The sequence below is a fragment of the Blennius ocellaris genome (assembly GCF_963422515.1).
Source record: "Blennius ocellaris genome assembly, chromosome: 8".
Lineage (NCBI taxonomy): Eukaryota > Metazoa > Chordata > Actinopteri > Blenniiformes > Blenniidae > Blennius > Blennius ocellaris.
The window spans coordinates 8,100,484-8,118,657 of NC_137657.1; the positions used below are offsets into that span (position 1 = coordinate 8,100,484).

The 18,174-nt window shown below is 41.7% G+C and overlaps 5 protein-coding genes across 6 annotated transcripts; 3 read left to right on the top strand and 2 right to left on the bottom strand.

The window, feature by feature from the left end:
* Nucleotides 1-645: 645 nt before the first annotated feature.
* On the top strand, nt 646-2,219 carry LOC308134077 (chymotrypsin-like protease CTRL-1; the record flags this gene model as incomplete). The annotated part of the gene is made up of 7 exons (XM_080501694.1): nt 646-691; nt 868-971; nt 1,071-1,150; nt 1,241-1,322; nt 1,412-1,592; nt 1,757-1,887; nt 2,058-2,219. 7 exons carry the CDS (start codon nt 646-648, stop codon nt 2,217-2,219), a joined length of 786 nt encoding a protein of 261 aa, XP_080357820.1.
* Nucleotides 2,220-3,500: 1,281 nt separating this feature from the next.
* LOC308133067 (chemerin-like receptor 1) lies at nt 3,501-5,491 on the top strand. The gene is made up of 2 exons (XM_080500336.1): nt 3,501-3,600; nt 4,070-5,491. The coding sequence occupies exons 1-2, from the start codon at nt 3,591-3,593 to the stop codon at nt 5,146-5,148; spliced, it is 1,089 nt and encodes a 362-aa protein (XP_080356462.1). The 5' UTR covers nt 3,501-3,590; the 3' UTR covers nt 5,149-5,491.
* Nucleotides 5,492-6,481: 990 nt separating this feature from the next.
* On the bottom strand, nt 6,482-9,819 carry lin37 (lin-37 DREAM MuvB core complex component). Its single transcript, XM_080500944.1, has 9 exons — nt 9,482-9,819; nt 8,625-8,700; nt 8,494-8,544; nt 8,355-8,384; nt 7,923-8,008; nt 7,647-7,807; nt 7,353-7,484; nt 7,168-7,238; nt 6,482-6,859 (listed from the first exon to the last, which is right to left on the bottom strand). Exons 1-9 carry the CDS (start codon nt 9,513-9,515, stop codon nt 6,772-6,774), a joined length of 729 nt encoding a protein of 242 aa, XP_080357070.1. The 5' UTR covers nt 9,516-9,819; the 3' UTR covers nt 6,482-6,771.
* A 440-nt stretch (nt 9,820-10,259) lies between these two features.
* Nucleotides 10,260-16,099, top strand: proser3 (proline and serine rich 3; the record flags this gene model as incomplete). Its single annotated transcript, XM_080501305.1, has 13 exons — nt 10,260-10,301; nt 11,564-11,633; nt 11,732-11,985; nt 12,188-12,339; nt 12,436-12,539; nt 13,059-13,144; nt 13,230-13,357; nt 13,897-14,126; nt 14,224-14,690; nt 14,775-14,892; nt 15,530-15,680; nt 15,867-15,948; nt 16,048-16,099. The coding sequence occupies exons 1-13, from the start codon at nt 10,291-10,293 to the stop codon at nt 16,097-16,099; spliced, it is 1,905 nt and encodes a 634-aa protein (XP_080357431.1). The 5' UTR covers nt 10,260-10,290.
* A 6-nt stretch (nt 16,100-16,105) lies between these two features.
* Nucleotides 16,106-17,552, bottom strand: hspb6 (heat shock protein, alpha-crystallin-related, b6). Of its 2 annotated transcripts, XM_080500984.1 has the most exons (4): nt 17,397-17,552; nt 17,147-17,304; nt 16,757-16,879; nt 16,106-16,660 (listed from the first exon to the last, which is right to left on the bottom strand). In XM_080500984.1, the coding sequence occupies exons 2-4, from the start codon at nt 17,300-17,302 to the stop codon at nt 16,502-16,504; spliced, it is 438 nt and encodes a 145-aa protein (XP_080357110.1). In that variant the 5' UTR covers nt 17,303-17,304; nt 17,397-17,552; the 3' UTR covers nt 16,106-16,501. The 2 variants fall into 2 exon arrangements, with proteins under 2 accessions (XP_080357110.1, XP_080357111.1); XM_080500985.1 differs by lacking the exon at nt 17,397-17,552 and having other exon boundaries at nt 17,147-17,388.
* Nucleotides 17,553-18,174: the final 622 nt, after the last annotated feature.

Below are 18,174 nucleotides of genomic sequence, written 5' to 3' on the forward strand. Positions count from 1 at the left end.
ATTTATATTTACATCTACATCATATGTGTCAACGGCACAATGATTATTGCAAGAAAAGCTGTGCAGCGACACACACACACACACACACACACACACACACACACACACACACACACACACACACACACACACACACACACCTGTAGGATGTTGAAACTTGCTGACACAACTGGTTCCTGGCACAGAGCAAAATTTAAGATCAACAACCTTTTCCTGTTCATTAGCTACCACACACAGGAAACGCCAATTTAAAAAAAAGGTTATCTGTCACAATCAGATGAGCTAATGTGTAGATATTGATTTGTTTTTGCTTCTGTATATAGTTTGATAGTGGGGTAGAGGGCATGCAATATAGGCTTTGTCCTTCATTGTGCTCTAGATTATGGGGGCAGATTGTGGCAAGACGGTGTGTCATTTCATTACAAATGGATTGACAATAACAAATATATATTCACATAAACCATTCTGAAAACAAACTGTGTGAGGTAATTATCACCATATGGTCTTTTCCCAGGCTCCTGTCTGGTGAGGTAGGCAGGGTTTATGCAAGAAAGGGTCAGGGTCATCCGCATAATCTTCACATATAAAAGCCTGTATTTCACTCAGCTGTGACTCAGGGACGTGACTCGCTACCGAGACATCACCATGTTCTTGTTCATTAGCTGTTTTGCTCTTGTGGCATCTGCTTTCGGTGAGTGGTTGTCACTTTACCAGAGTACAGTGTTATTGTGGGGGGGAAAAAACAGATGAATACGAGCAACCGATGGTTTCAATGTTATTTGAATATCTTGTAACAAAATCTATCAACACTGATCATAATTCTTGACTTTATAGTAATTATTATAAATTGTTTTATTTGGGCTTCAGGGTGCGGAGTGCCCACTATCAAGCCTCAAATCAGCGGATATGGCAAGATTGTGAATGGAGAGAATGCTGTGTCTGGGTCTTGGCCCTGGCAGGTTTCCCTTCAGGTAATTAACTGAGCACATCCATAAGATTTATTTTTTCTACACTCGCCATCTCTGTCAACGAATTATCTCCGCTGAATATAAATGTTGAAAAACCTATAGGATGGTAGCGGATTTCACTTTTGTGGGGGATCCCTGATCAACCAGTACTGGGTTGTGACTGCTGCACATTGCCGCGTGTCGTGAGTAACTTGATTTGAATAAAGCAAAACAATAAATATCCTGATCCTCATATCCTGTCGTCATTCCCAACATGTTCTTGTTTTCTCCAGTTCAAGAAACCACCGTGTTATCCTGGGAGAACACGATCGTCAATCCAACAGTGAGCCAATTCAGGCCAGGACCATCTACAGGGTAAGGAGCAACACTAAAAAATACAAACCTTTGTGTGTCTGAATTGTTTTGAAATTGGTTAACGGGATATTCCTCACCTCTGTATCCAGGTCATTTCTCACCCCTACTACAACTCCCAGAACTTCAACAATGACATCACGCTTCTGAAGCTGTCCTCCCCAGTGCAGTTGACGTCTCGCATCTCTCCCGTGTGCCTGGCCACCTCCAGCACCAGCATCCCCTCCGGAACCAGATGTGTCACCACTGGATGGGGCAGGACTGGCCAGACCTGTGAGTGAGCAAAGACTTACACAAGTGGTAGAAGGAGAGAAAAAGGACAGATGGACAGATGGTGGGGAGGGATTCAAACCCTGGTTTGGGTGAGAGGAGAGCGATTCACTGCTCCATATCCTGCTAATGTAAAGATGGCGTCATGATTTCCTTTGTGTTCTCAGCGAGCCCTCGTCTCCTCCAGCAGACCGCTCTGCCTCTGCTCAGCCCTGAACAGTGCAGGAACTACTGGGGTTATAACAGAATTACTGACGCCATGATCTGTGCTGGTGCCTCCGGAGTGTCCTCCTGTCAGGTAACAACCAATATGGAACATGAAAGACATATTTACAAGTGTTGTAGCTACATCACTCTTTTAGTTTTTATAAATGGTTTAATGCTCAAATGTTTTATCGGTTGTATAGCAAAATGCGATGTTTTTTTTTTCCCTAAGCCAAATAACTTAACCTATATTTCTTCTTTTAGGGTGACTCTGGCGGCCCTCTGGTCTGCCAGAACAGCGGTGTGTGGAATCTTGTGGGTATCGTGTCCTGGGGCACCTCTAACTGCAACGTGCGCACCCCCGCTGTGTACGCCCGCGTGTCCTACCTGCGCCGGTGGATCGACCAGATTATTGCTCAAAACTAGTGTCCAAGCCCACGATGCTCCAACACAAGATCCTCACATGAATTTCTAGCACCACCTCCACATCAATGGGGGACTCCATACAGCACTGATGAGAACTCCATGCAACAGCATTGATTCTGAACGGTAGCAACAACACACTGCACTGCTGTTTGGTGCATTTGTCAAAAGTCAATAAACTTTTAAGTTTAAGATGTCTGTTGGGTTTTATGTCAGCTGGTTTTGATTGAGATTGACATCCAATGTGTATGTATGTAGGCTCATTTGATAAGGACTGGACTTGGTTAGGGGATAAAAAAAAAAAAACTCCTTTGTTTGGAGTAGAAGAAGGCACATGAATATCAAATAATAGTTGCTAAAAATAGTGCTTGATTGTGTGAAAATATATAGATTTTCATATTTCACAACAAACAAAAACTTTGAAGTTTAAATTCAAAGGCTATTATGTCACTATTTTAGGAGTCTGACCCACTGAAACTGGGCTGTATGTGGCCCCTGAACTGAAATGAGTTTGATGCCCCACGTTTTGAATTAATGGCAATAAATTGGCCTCCATGATTCCTGTATTTGAATCCGGAAAATTAAGTTTGGCCTGATAAGCAACCCTCCTCATTATTACAAGTACCAACTACCAGTGTCTCAGTGAATGACACCACAATGCTGCATCAGAGGACTTATGAAACCCATGTCTGGATGCTTTAGATATGTTTTGGTGGCAAAAGGGGAACGTGCACATTTTGAAATCCCCCCGGTTGTTGCTGGTGACTTCTCATGTCTAATAATTATATAATAATGTTGTACTAATGGACAAAAGTATATGTATACATCGGTAATGAAATGTCCATGGACCACATGAGACCCTTTGGCTTTTCCTGTTAAGGGTCAGTGACAAACTCTGAGTTAAATGCTTTTATACTGTGTATTAAAGTGACCACTTTAGTGTGCATGATCCATGACTGTGGGCATATCAACTATATATCTTCATTGTATTTAAAAATTACGATTTGAATTGCCATTATTTATTATAATCCTGCCAAACATACAAAGATATACTACAGCTTGTCTGATGCAAAGCAGAAACATTATTATAATATTACAGATTATTTTGGATTATAGTAAGAAATAGTCACAAAGAATTGGACCTCAACACCCCAAAGTGGACTTCCTTTTCCATGAGGCCAACTTGGTCACACAATTGATTGCTCACCCTGCTCTAACATAAAGTGTCACTGTGTTTTTGCTCACTTCTCGTGCACAAGTTTTCTCTCTCATTGGCAGCTGTCAAAACGGAGGAGGAGGAGTGATTACAGATAAGTTGCTGACTGCACAGCACAAATTCACACTTGAAGTCAGAGTCTTGTAACTGCAAGGAAGATGGGGACAGGTAAGATACTTTAAATATATATTGACATTAATTTTCAAAATGCATAAATCCATTAGAGGGCCCACCATGATGTCTTGCTAATTTCAACTAAAATATGGTCGGAAATTTGTCTCGACATCAGTGATCTTTTCTGAACAAAAATCATGTATTAATGCAAATGTAAACATGCAATTTAGAGTAAAATACTGTTCTGAAGTTGACCATTAGATTAGATGGGCTGCAGTAGAATTAAACTATATGTCATTTGTTTACTGTTTTGAAATCAATTTGTTTGTATTTCTTTGTGCATATTGCATAATTGCCATTAAGTAATCACCATTGTAATTTTTAAGGTTGTTAATATGTTGATGCTTCAGGGAAACATTTTTTTTGCTGTTTGAAATTGTCATGTAAAAGTCAAAAGACTTCTGATGCTTTTCTGAGTGTGTAAACTCACATTTATATTATTATTATTTTTTCCCCCCATCAGAAAACACCACGACAAAGCAATCCTCTGAGCTGGCTGTGATTTACCGTCACATACAAATGGCAAACGTGGTCATCTACTGCATAATAATCATATTTGGGACTCTGGGCAATGGGCTGGTCATCTACGTGACGGGTTGCAGGATGAAGAGAACCGTCAACTCGGTGTGGTTTCTCAACTTGGCCCTGGCTGACTTCCTCTTCACGGCCTTCCTGATTTTCTCGACTGTTTCTCTCTCGCAGGGCAACCAGTGGTATTTTGGACAGTTCATGTGCAAGTTCAGCAACTTCTTGGCGTTGGTAACCATGTTTGCCAGCGTGTTTCTCTTGACAGCCATCAGCTTGGACCGTTGCCTGTCCATCTTAGTGGTGGTGTGGGCCCAGAACAAGCGCTCGGTCGGCAAAGCACAGGTCATGTGTGTGGTCATCTGGATCACTGCGGGCGTCTGCAGCATCCCTTCTGCCACGTTTCGCACCCTGAGAGTGTTATCAGGAGTCCCCAAGTGCGTTTACCCTGCGGGAATGACCGCTGAAAAAAAATGGATCCTTTACACCTTCCGCTTTGTTATGGGCTTCCTAATCCCATTCCTGGTGATCCTCATCTCCTACGTGGCCATAGGTATCCGCGCAAGACGCCTGCAGAGGACAAGGACGAGAAGATCTTGTCGTATCATTATTTCTGTCATTCTCGCCTTCTTCATCTGCTGGTTGCCCTTCCACGTTGTGAGTTTCATTGAGCTGAATGCCAAGAAGTATCCCGCGCTCCGAAACGCTGCGAGGATTGGAGGCCCTTTGACAGTGAGCCTGGCGTTCATGAACAGCTGCCTGAACCCCATCCTCTACGTCTTCATGTGCGACGAGTTCCAGAAAAAGCTGAAGCAGTCCATATGCTTTGTCCTCGAGAGTGCCTTGGCGGATGATCTCATGTCATTCAAGTCCTCTCGCTCTTTTTCCACACAACTTTCCCGGATTGCCCGGAAGTCGGACTCCGCCCCGCCGGAAGACAGAAAGGACACGGCCGTGAACTCATTCCTGACAGAAAATAAAGTTGACCTCACTGAGGACACTGGGAGCACAGGATAAGATCTGAATCACAGAAAACTTGTGCATAGACTTGAACAAAATTTTTTTTTTTTTAAATGCTGCGATGAACAACACGGGTGCTCATGCTCACAACTCATGAAACCTGTTTCTTACAGTTTAGTGTGAACTGCCACCAACAAACTGCTTCACTGAATCTGCCGAAGTGACTGGAAACACCTCTTTTAGTGGACAACAGAATGATAACATTGTCAATATACTATCCGATACGGTATTGTATAAGGTTCACAATGCTTTTTTTTGTGTTGATGACATTTTTAACTTTCTATGTTCAATCTGATTACCGCAAGAGAAACAATTACGTCATTTGACTAATACTGAAATCTATGTCAATAGGCTGAATAAAATTGCTTTTTTTAAATAACTGCCCTCCTCTTTTCCCATAATAAGACTGAGGACAACACTCACATCAGTGTTTCAACAGGATGCCACAGTGGTTTAGAGCAAAAATAATTTCAATTGCAAAATGAGAACCTGCTGCAGGATATCACTATCTCAGTATCTCACGACACGCCAGAACCACGGACCTGATTATGTGATAAGTTCGGCTTTAAATACTTTTGAAGAGGCAGAAGTAAAAAAAACAAAAAACCCAAACAAACCCAGGGTGAGCTGTAGATGTCACTTGTATATGAAGACTAAAGTTTTACAAATAAGACAAATCTAGTGTTTCAAACAAGTTACTTAATAACACAATAACACATAATAACACATTTATAAGGTAATTTATTCTTATTTATGAACTTCCAAATAATTAATAGAGAAACAGGCACTTCAGCCAACAATCAACTTTGCTGCCAGTTGATCCAAAAGCCAAAGTAAGTCATACAGTAAAATTAGTGCTGTCAAACATATTTTAGTTTAAGGACCACAGTTAAACCTGATTTCATCTCGAGTGAGCCAGACCGGTAAAATAGTGATTTAATAATCTTTAAAGTTCTTCATTGTGGCGCAGTGTACATGATGAAAATGTACACATTTTTGCAAAAGCAAACAATTACTATCAAAAATTGCTATAATCTCAAGAGAAAGACAATTTTAATGAAATTTCTGGGTGCAAAATACAAATGCTAAATAAATGAAAATATTGTGTATAGCTGCTGCATCGTGCATGTTTTTAAAAACTCACCTTGAAAATGTGGCTTTGAAGCTACTAGTTTGTTTACAGGCCACAGGCCTTGTGTTTGACAATGCTGCTTGTGATTTAAATTATGAAAGTAGATTTATCTGACTAAAAACAACAGGTAAGTCAGACCTTTGAACAAGCTTTACTATTACTATTGCATGCTTAAAAAAAGAGATTCAGAACAGAAACTCAAAAGTGATAGATTCATTTTATTACTGCTGACGCTGTACATGTCACGGCTTCTCTGAAAAAAGGGTCAAACTGATGATTCAATCAGACAACTACAGTGAATTTTTATGACTAAAACAGGCCAACGTTACAACACAAGACCCACCCATACAAGAAACCATACCAAATACGTGCAACACAAAGGTCTTAAGGCTTGAAGTTCTCTCAATGTTTTTCTACGAGTGTGACAGTGGAGGCAGGTGTGTCCAAACTGCATAGAAATCATTGTGTGTTGACAAACTGCAGCGCCGTCAGCGGTCGTAAAGCTCCTTCATCTCCTTCAGGATCTTGATGCTCTCGCTGTACCTCAACTGGTTCTTGTTCGAGCACTCCTTCCATCTGGAAAACATATTGACACGTTAATCACATCTTACTTCCTTTTTCAGTGGTTTTTCGAATTTGCAGATACATTGACAGGAAATGTGCAGAACTTTCGAAAAGAAATGTTGCAATAAATTATTGGAGCTCAAGGTTTAAAGTGTGATTTACTGAGCTCATGTAAAAAGGTCACCTCGCACACTGAACACATTTTTTTTTCACATTTTAGTTTGAGACAGCATGTTTTATCCATATTGAATACTTAATGTGCAATACCAGTAACCACTTTGTGAAATAGTCAACAACTCACAATCTAACAAAAGACTTACTTCTGTCGTATCTTCTTCCAGCGCTCCATGTGGTCACATATATAAGCTCCTGATACAGCGACTTCTGGCAACTACAGGAAAAAAAAGGCAACTTTAAACTTCGGTGATGGTTTTCATGTACAATTAGTTTTGTATTGCAAAAAAAAAAAAAGTCAACGTAATGCAAGGAAATGCTATACAAGCACCTTAGTGACCGTGGGTTTTTCAGTTTGTGGGATCCTGAGATTTACGGGTTCACCGGAGGAGCTGAAAGGACACGAGGTCGGAGGAGGAAGCCTGTACACATTCTGACCTTTACCATTGATCATATCTGTAACCTGGAGAAGAAATATAAAAAAAAATATATAGGTTTCTGAAAAACAACAGTTGCTGAATAAAATCAATAACAATTTTATTACATCGTCAAACTGACAAAACAATCACATGATTTTATTTTGAATGATATGAAAAGAAAGACGATCCAACAGTGCTGGCCTGACCTCCTCCTCCGCCATGCTGTATGGGGAGCTTGGGGAAGCTGCTGGTTCTCGAACAGAAGGATTGTTCCTCATCCAGGCACGGCAGATCGGATAAAGCGGGGTGCCGGTGTTGAACTGAGCCAGATCAACACTGCGATCGAACAACTTAATAATGTACGCATCTAGCAAAGGGAGAGAGAAGGAAAAAAAATATATAGATACACACATATATGTATAAATAATGTTAGAAAATGTGCTGTGTGACTTCGCAATGTATCGTTAGCATCATGAAGGTACTTTGTTTATGGTGATTGCTCTCTGGTATGCCCTCGTCCATCTCTTTTCGCTTCTTCCTCCTGTGCTGTGGGAAGCGCGCTGAAGGTCTGACAATTCAAATTTTTTTTTAAAGAAGATCAATGTAAAACACAGAAGCTTTAAGTATATGTTCAACAGAATCAAATAATTCATTTTGATTGTTTTTCTCTTTCGTTTCGATTATTCCAATAGTGTTTTGAGGATTTATTTGAATGTGAATGCCTGCTGATATAAAGCAGGCGTGTCAAGCACAAGGCCATGTGGGCCAAAACCGAGTGGCAAGAGACTCCAATCCGGCCGTCATGTCCTTAAAATCGTGGTGGACTCCCTATTTTAAGTTTATAAATGATTGTATTATTATATAAACATTAATGTTAAATGTTAATGAAACATTGACCATGTACAAATACTTGCCTTTTTCCAGCAGATGATGGAGACAGATCCCTAGAGAGAGAACAGGTGGATTCTTAAACAAAAACATTCTTTCATGTTGCAGTTCAGTTAAAAAAATATCAACAGCATCAGTATATAGCTAAAATATATGTTTTCCTACTTGTTTGAAGAGTCTGTTGGTAGTTTTCCAGGATCCCCATCACTTTGCTCCCTGTTGAGAATTTTGTGACGATGGTTCAGACGCTTGGAAAGTAAGCTGAACTTTTAAATAATTGCATTAAGTTTACTCACCTTTCATTTTCAGTCTTTTCCACCAGTCCCTTTAACACGGCATCCAATCTACTGCGGGCACCCGCTCCATCCACATCTGCAGAAATTAAAATAAAAGTTGAGGAAAAAGGATTAATATGCATCAGAACGGTCCTTTTTCCTTCATAGGATGAAACAGACTGCTTTAAACTCATAATTCATTAGACACTTCCATTCATAACAAGACGAAACCATCACACAGCTGTTTTATCAGTTACACCTTCAAGCTGTAAATGAGATAACATTTTGACACAGTTCGACATTTTTGTGATGAGTACACGATAACCTTGAAGGGATATTGAGGAAGTTGTGGTGTTTAAACAATGTTAAAACCGCCATGAGTAAATATCTGAAAGCTAAAGCTCCACGAACAGAGAGATTAATGCCTCGGAGTTTGACATTCATCATCCATGCCCTTGAAAACATGATGTTTTCCCAGATTATGGCGATACTGTGAACTGTATCCTCAATATCTGATCACAGCGGGAGGAGCAGGTGGTTCTTCATCTCCAGCATCTACTGAGAAGCCCTGAGATGGTTGTGCATCCAAATCTCTTCAGATTAGTGTTTTCTTTCCTAATCTGGGAGCAGATGATTCACCCTCAGCGGGTCGTCTGGTCTATGTTCGCCCGTTTCCAAAATGCACCGAGGTGCTGTCATGAGCGGAACCGATTTAATGTCGATTAGTGATCGAGTGAGTTTACAGTGCGATTTATTCAGCCTGCATGAGAACAAAGCAACTCTCAATATCAATCCAACGACTGAACCCAGTCGGACCTCAGAATACAACACAACATACACTAAACTAACTGCATTGATGCTCATCAACATTGTCTCACCAGGCCTTTCTGTCTTGATCTTGACGTGGTGCATTGTCCCCGCCGCCCGCTGTAATCCTCGGAGTATTTAAAATCAATATACACGTTTAAAACCGCATTTAATGTATTTAGATTGACGTGCTAATGTCGCTAGCTGGCTAGCTGCGGTTACCGTTTACAACCAGTTAGCTGTCTGGTAACAGCGCTTATTACTATCGAGCAATCCGACTCGAAATCCTCCAACACCGGATCCAACCAATAAATCTATTACGCTCCCAGACGAATTACATATAGTGGGATCAATATGTAGGGCAGATGAGCTTTTTTTGTAACGATATCAGATCGTGAAGTTTACGAGGCACTCCGGGTGCTAACAGCTATTTTTGACAATCAGACGTTCCTCTTCCGCGCGCTGTCTGTTTTGTTTTCATTGATTGGCTCGTGCTCAAACAAAGTGCTCTCTCTGATTGGCTGAGGGTCGTATCAATCAATCTAACTCGTTCCTTATTGGCTCTTGGTCGTGTGTCGTGTAAACGGCTTTCCCAAACAGTGACGCTCTCTCTTCTGGTTTCTCCGAAAACACTGAAGTAAGGAGGATAAATAATTGTCAGGTCAAACAAGTTTGAGGAATAAGAAGTGTGCAGTTCTTTTACGATTGACACGTTATGTGTTACTAACTCCTTAATCTGTGTGTCGAGTAAGCTCGATTAAACAGTAAATATTGTCGTTCTTCCTCTGCGAACATGCGGGTCTCCCATTGATTCTCTGTAGTAGGAAGCTTTTTCATCCGGCTATGCGCTCCCATTTTCATTGATTATCCCGAGACTGATATGAAATCCAGGTAAGATCAGAATGATTGATTTTATTATTATAAAAGGTACATCTAAAAGTAAGTCTCGTGTTGTTTCTGTAGTGCAGGAGTCTCGACATGAGGTCCGTGGGCCAAAACAGGCCGGCTCCAATCCGGCCAAACCACCAAGCGAATTACGGAAAATGCTGATTTGTCTTTCTTTTTCTTTTTTTAACAAATTGGCTAAGAGTAGCATATACAATACTGAGATCGTGAGACAATTTCGAGCCAACTCGAGCCCTGCTTACACAATGTTTTCAGGGGAAAATGCTCAACTTTCATTGTGTTTTGGGTGTTGTTTACAAGACAACTGTGCTTGGAGTCAATGAAAACATAACTGTCTCGACACCAGGCTCCGTCCAGAATAAACGGCGGAAACACAGCAACTGCGAATGTGCACCATGGCTGTAATTCAATAGTTATTTTGCACATGCAAGATAGATGGACAATAGCAACACTGGCAGCTGCCAGAGTGACAGTCCATACTCTCCTGGGACTTTCTAAATTTATAGTTAAGAGTCACTCATAATAGCACTCCCAAGTTAGTCTTCTGTCCATACGAATGTACTATCATTGTGAATGTTTAGAGCAGGGGTGGGCAATCCTGGTCCTTGAGGGCCGCAGTCCTGCACGTTTTTAATGTGTCCTGACATCAACACAGCTGACAGCAATTAGTGGCTCGTTATCAAGCTTTCTGCAGAGCCTCATCATGAGAACTCAGGTCTGTCTGAGCAGGGAAACATGGAAAACGTGCAGGGCTGCGGCCCTCGAGGACCAGGATTACCCACCCCTGGTTGAGCAAATACTGTTTTTTTTGTGGGCATGTGTATGTGGTACACTGATTTAGTTTTCAAATGGTTACCGTGTAAATGGAAAATTTCTGAACCACAAATGTAAAAACGATGCATTTTCACTTAAAACATTGTTGTGTAGATACCTAGCTTTAAACTAAAGTCATGCTCTCAGGGTGAGACGTTTTTGGGACATTTCACTGTATTTTGCACCAGAAGGTTTCATTAAAATTGGCTTTATGTTGACATTATAGTCATTTTTGGTATTAAATATTTCTTATTTGCAAAAATATAGACATGTTCATCATATATAGTATGCGGAACAACACCCGAAAAAACCTTAAAGTACGCAAAGGTTATTATGATATATAATTTTACTAGTCCGTTCCACTCAAGATGAAATTTGGCTGCATGTGGCCCCTGAACTGAAATGTGTTTGACACCCTACATTGTGTTCACCAGGAGGATTCCCATCCCATCATCCAAAAAGGCACACTACCACCAATCCCCGTCCAAGAAAGATACAAATACAGTAAGTTTTTAGGTTACCTCAACATGTGCCACAAAACACAAGTGGCCGTGGGATTTCAGTGAAGGCAAACAGATTTTTCATTAGTGTTCCTTTTGCAGGATGGAAGTTCTGCATGCTCAAACAACCCTTACAGTCACAGTCCAAAGAGCAAACAGCTGGACCAAAAATATGATCACCACACATCTGCCACTGATGGGACTCCTTTATACACGGACTACTGGCCCTCCAGTGACTGCGGATCTCCTCCTGGCAGCAATACAACCTCACACAAACAATATGAGTCTGGAGCACGAGGGGAAAGTAAAGCCTCCTCAGCGCAAGAAGTTGAACAGCAGAATTCAGTACTTGCAAAGTATGTCTAATGTTGTTTCGTCATCCTCTTGAATTATTCCATCCATCTTCTGAACTGCTTTATCCTGACTTTACTACCTTAGAAAGATCTTCACTTGTTCTTCTCTTGAACAGAATTGTAACTCTGATCCTTAACGAAAAGCAATAAAGTTGTCAGGGACAAATCACGATTTACATGCATTTTTTATTTTTTGATTTTCAAGATACGTAGAGCGTTTTCGCCACGGCCGTCCACGGAGTCGAGAGCAGCGCCAGCAGATGGCGCCTGCCACTGCAGAGCAGCAAGTGTCGTTCTGGTGGCTGTCGCCTTCATCTTTACCCTCGAGTTCAACACCAACTAAAACAACAGACAAATGTACGATTGAAATTAATTTTATCAGTCGCTCCTGTCTTGTGAGGCACATAAAAACGTCTGTGGAAATCTCTGTAAACTCTCCTGTTCTCCGAGCAGACCTTATCCCGCCCGAGGAAGACGACGATGATCCAGTTATTTCTAGTCCGGCTGCACAGCGTCGACATGACAGATCCCTTTCTCCGTGCAGAGGATGGCTTGGTGTGAGTGTATTTATGAGTTTACCTGAAATGAGCCACAACTTACACCATTCCTGTGTGTCACATAAATAAACTTTCAAATGACATTTATTCCTTTAACTTTGCAGTAAAAATGTCTTGTTCTATTTTCACTCTATTTCACACTGATGTCAAATTGAGCTAAAGGCCTGCGACTTGTATTGTGTGCAACAGAAGATCTTTATTCCAGTAGGGCGCGCGCATAAATATTTGCATTTCATCACTGCACCACTCCGTCTGGAAACCTCTTAGTTTATGCCACATCAACAGCTGATAAATTGTTCAGTCAACTCATGTGTTATCCTCCTACTATTGTGAAAGACACTATGACATATCTTAAATGCAAAAATTTGTGCTTCAGGAGATTTTGCCATTTCAAATGTTCAATGCAGTTCAATGTTATTGTTTTATTTGTTATCTTAGAACTGTGAGTCTTTTTGTGGATTAAAATGTCATTAACAAAATGATTGCTTATCTCATTCTATTTGCATTGTTGTTTTTCAGGGGCTGTCTGACACCTCCCTGGGTGAATTTGATGACACGGAAATACTGCATCTTCAGGAAAGAGCCAATAGACATCTTCTGAGAGGGTAGCAACACCATCAAGTCATATTATGACGGATAATGTCTCTCTTTCTCGCTCTTCGTTGTAATGAACTTGTGTCTTCCTAACAGTGAATGTCTTAGTGAGGAATCTATTCCCGTCAGCTCCGAGGGTCTTGGAAGCTCCGATTTCTCTACTGTCACTATTGATGAACCAGTGCATCGACCTTTAATTCCCAGTTTGATAAATCAAACCACTGGTAAGGAAAGTGCAGAATATTTGACAATGTTTTGGTAATAACCATAGTTTCCATACTTTAAGTGGCTACTTTTTTCATACGCTTTAAACCCTGTGGCTTAAATAATGTTTGGCTACTTTGGGGATTTTTATTTATTTATATTTAGTTTATTTTTCATGGACCAGGTACAAAAACATTCATCTTGGAGAAAAGTGGCTGCGTACCAGATTTTAGCTGTAGTTTCCATCTGCAGTCCCCCGGCAGGATCATAGCATAACAATGCATATTTACAAATATAACACACTGTAACATTTTATATTATTAGCAGTAACCACTAAAATGTAACACCCGCTTTCATAAAAATTCCTAGGGGTTAAAGAGCTTCATGCCAATGATGCATGGGTGATGCGTTCAAGTGCATCGCGTATCTCAGACATTTTCTATTTTTTTCCCCTTTATAAATTTGGTGGGTGCGGTTTGTATTCAGTCCAGAAATTACTAAATATATTATTCTGCATTCCTTTTTCTAATGGATTATTTTGTTTTTTAAACCTTTACAGTAAAGGAAAAGTCAATTCATGGTGCATCCTCCCAGAAGTCTATTATCCATTCATTTCCTGCCCCCACACGTCCCGAGGAGGACATCTTATTCCAGTGGCGTTTAAGGAGGAAGATGGAGCAGGCCAGAGATTGGGCTCCGGCCCCTCAGTCCTCAAGCTTTCATGGCGTTTCACTCAGCCGACCGTCTCCCAGCTCTTTCTTTTCACCGGGAAGTGGACAACCTTACAAGGTTGGATTCACACTGTGTATTACTTTCCTCTGCATTTACTGTTGACTATCTATGACACATTGGTTGAATATCTTCTTTGTTGTTTAATTTATAACAGCCACACGATGTTCAGCCTCCTCATCCTCAAGTCACTGCTCCCCAGCCGGATCCCCCCCAGGCCCCCAACCCGAATCCTCCTCCTGCAGCTCCCCCTCCTTCTTCCCCTGCCGTTGTCGTCTCTGGCTCTTCGGTCCCTCAGCCCCACAGTTTTGCCCATGTTCCCGCCCACATGCACTTACTCTGTGACGTCTTGCCCTGTCCTGTCCGGTCGTCCCATTCAGGACAAAGCGTCTCACACAGGTTTGACGCGCCAGAATCAAATGTCGTCCATAAAAAGATCCAAATGAAAGACAAATCGGTGAATACTCTCCCCAATGTCCCACTCTGTGATCGTACGTCGTCCCCACAATCTGGACCTGTAGAGAGAGGCGGGTCTAGTAACCAGACTGTACCTGTCAGAGACAAAGAAAGCAAAGCTGAGAAAAAGGAATCGATATGCAACACACAGCAAAAGAAATCAGCAAGGTAACATAACAAGACTGTACTCAAAGTTTAATGAACATTTGTTTGCCTTTTTGTGTGTGGATGATAAACATCTTTCAAAAGCAGGAGTTCTTCACATCGAAAACTTTCCAAAAAGAAAGAGAGAAGCCAGGAGATTCCCAGTGAACGATTCTCCGACGATCATAAACCGCCACCGTCTCCTATCCAGAGAGCATTGGGAAAGGTCGGGACATTAACAAGCTGTATTGTTTGCACCAGTGTCAAAATAATCAAATCCCATGTTTTCTGTATCGTTGAAGTTATGCAAGTAGTTTTTAAGGCAGGGAGGCCGTGTGCATATTTGGTCTTAACGTTTCCACAGAACCTGGTAACCTGCCAGCCGGGTTTTTGATGAAGTCGAAGATGTGCGCGTGTTTCTTCTCAGGATGGAAATCTTTGCTTCAGCGGGTTTATGAATAATGACATTCATGCTTGTTTTATGGAGATGATCATATCTTAAGAATGTAGCAGTAATCTTCTGAGTTCTGAGCTGTTTCTATAAATCAGGAAAACTTTGATGGTTGTGTTGGCTGCAGAAAAATCACCCAGTTGGGTATAAGCTCGTCCTCCCATAAAAACAAGAGTTATTGCACCGCTTCACTTATAAATCCATTAATTTATTGCTTCTTTTGGAAACTGGTTTGTGGGTCGCTAAAGTCCAGGTTTATGAAATCGCTATCATTTCTAACCTTTTGAAGAGCAAAATAACTTTCTATAAATGTCTCCAATCAGTTCTCTTTGCACATCTTCTCATATTTATCACTGCGAATCATCCCATGCCACGTCATTCATCTTGTGGATGTTCTTACTGGGTCTTTCAGGTCGTTTCGGAGATTTTGTTCTCCGGGGCAGATTCACCTCCTGCCTCGTCAGTTTCTCCTCACACCCGGGCACATTCACAGTCCTCAGTCCCTCCAGGCGGTGCACAGAACTCTCCAGAGGTCATTTCACAGCTGCTGCAGGAGGCTCAAGGTCAGTTTATGGCGACAAAGGCCACCGACCTTCAACCTGAAGTTAACTGTGGAAAATGTGTCCTGACCAGGAACTTTCCTTTTTGCACGTTTACTACTGGCTGGTGTACCGTGACAAAAACTGGAGAATGATATATAGTTTTTGCTCATAACTGTCTAGTATTCCTTTTCTGTCTTTTATTTTTAGACTCTGATGAGAAAGAGTTTGAAGATGACCCTTTGTTACAAGTCCTCCGCCAACAAAGAAAGCGGGTAAAGGAGCAGATCAGGTAAATCAAAACAGATTATTTCTAGAGATATGTTAATCCCAAACTGTCGTGTTAGTCAAATGATCTGATAACACAAATCTACTGTGTTTTTGTTTTTAGAGAAGTGGAGTCTGTGTTGACGGAATTCCTGGAGGAGCAACGAGTTACTTGAACAAGAGACGATTGATGAGAGTTTTTATTTTTTAAAGAAATAAAATTTATTTGAACATTTCCACATTAATGGTGCAAGAAATATGTCTGGGTGCATTATTACTCACCACAATCACAATACAGTGCATTTACAAAAGCTGTGTTGCCGCAGAATATTTACAAAGAGTGTTTTCTTGAAACGTTATGTAATATTGAGGAGTAACAGCAGAGCAGTATATACAAACCTCGGAGAGCTGGGAATATTACAACAGTGCCAGGAAGAGAGCAGATGTGTCTTTTGGCGCTCGCTGGGTGTTTCCTTTGAGCGGAGGGGCCTGAAGTTATTTCTGCGTGTGTTCGTAAAGGCTGCCATTCACTTGTTCTCATATAAGGGAAAAATGGCAGTGGTTTGATGTTACTGAAGTTAAATCAGGGATCTGGAGTCCTCGCTTTGCAGCATCGGGGCGGTTATGATCAGGATGCCTTCTGGAGACATGGCCGACTCCAAAGCCAGGGTGTCCACTCCCTTTGGGATCCGGTAGCGTCTGTTAAACTGGCGTGTTGTCACGCCGGGGCCGTCCTTCTGTGAGAAGAGAGTGGAACACAAGTTAGGAGACTGAAATAAATCACAGTGTTGTGTAAATAAACGGAGGAGCTCTGTTCCTCCGTGCACGCTGACCTTTTTCTCCTCATGCTTTCCTTGCACTTCCACAAAATCTCCGATCACTTTGACCAGGAGGTCCTTTGGGTTGAAATATTTCACATCAACTTGAACTGTGAATCCGTTGTCGTTACAGTTCACCTGCCAACAGGAAACCAGAATATACATAATTAAATACAATTCTTTTACATGATTTTAACAGGAAACAGAGAAACTGCAGACTTACAGGGAATATTTATTTGGCTCAATAATACTTTGTCTCCTAAAAACACAGATTTCCCATTTTAAAGTCATAAAAGGCTTTCAATATCAAGAATAATAGTATATTCACATTGAACATTACAGACATCAGTTTTCATGCATCTCTTGTAGTAATATGCCATGTTGGCGTCCTTTACTTGGACCTACCTCAGCAGAGCTGCTGTTTTCACTCTCTGGTATCAGGAGTTTTGGGGACCAGCTGTATGGTCCATAAGTCCCGCTCAGCCGAGGAATCAGAGGTGGTAAAACCTTCTCCCAGGGGATTCCACTCGCCGGCTCCAAGTTAGGCAGAATGAAGTCCATTTCTAGTCAGGAGAGTAGTGAAAAAATTACTTTCGACTTGACAGCAGTTCAGACTACAAGCATGTGAGGCTACAAGACCAACAGTACTTGTTACCTCAGTTTAAATTCTCTGTCCAAATGAGTGCGTCACAGGGAAAGGAGGAAAGGACAGCCCCTCTTTAACCGCTTGCCCACCCTGAAGGCAGAACAGTGAGCTCTGATGCCTGCGAGATCCTCTTCCTCTCGATGTTGACGGACTGTTCCGGCGTGTGTTTTATAGTGGAGTTGCATAATGAGATGGGAATTTGTGCTGGGGCACCTTGCTTCTGTTATGTCCCAGACTGCATACCCTTGGGTTTTGAGGCACCGTCACGCAGGATAAGAGAGCATTGTTTGGCTGGGGGATGCAGCTGTTGCAAGCTTATGGTCAATTAAATGTTTATTAGTCTTTGTGAATGTTACACCCTGTTCTTTATTTTTAACAGGGCGGATGGCCGCTGACACGAGCGGACAATTTGTGTGTAATTATCAGCGCGGTTATGAGATGTATGTTTAAAGACCTGTTGTCAAGGAAGGTCTGTCCAAAAATAAGTTCAAAAGATGCTGATGACCCCCCTCAGCTGGTGGCAGATGGACAGTGACAGCGGGGACATCTCAAACACATGCCACAGCATGTGTGCTACCGATCAGCCACTGTCCACCAGTATAGCTGAGGTTGAGACCACGCGCATCATCAGACCCCCAAAGTGTCTCCGATGAGGTCGCGTCGATGGAAAAGGCCCTGAAATGCCTTCCGAAACAATTTGCCGGTGATTCACTCGTGCATGTTATTGAAGTGACCTCTTATGTCACCAACAAGAACCCTACGTGCCGGTTCTTTCTTGGTGCTGGCA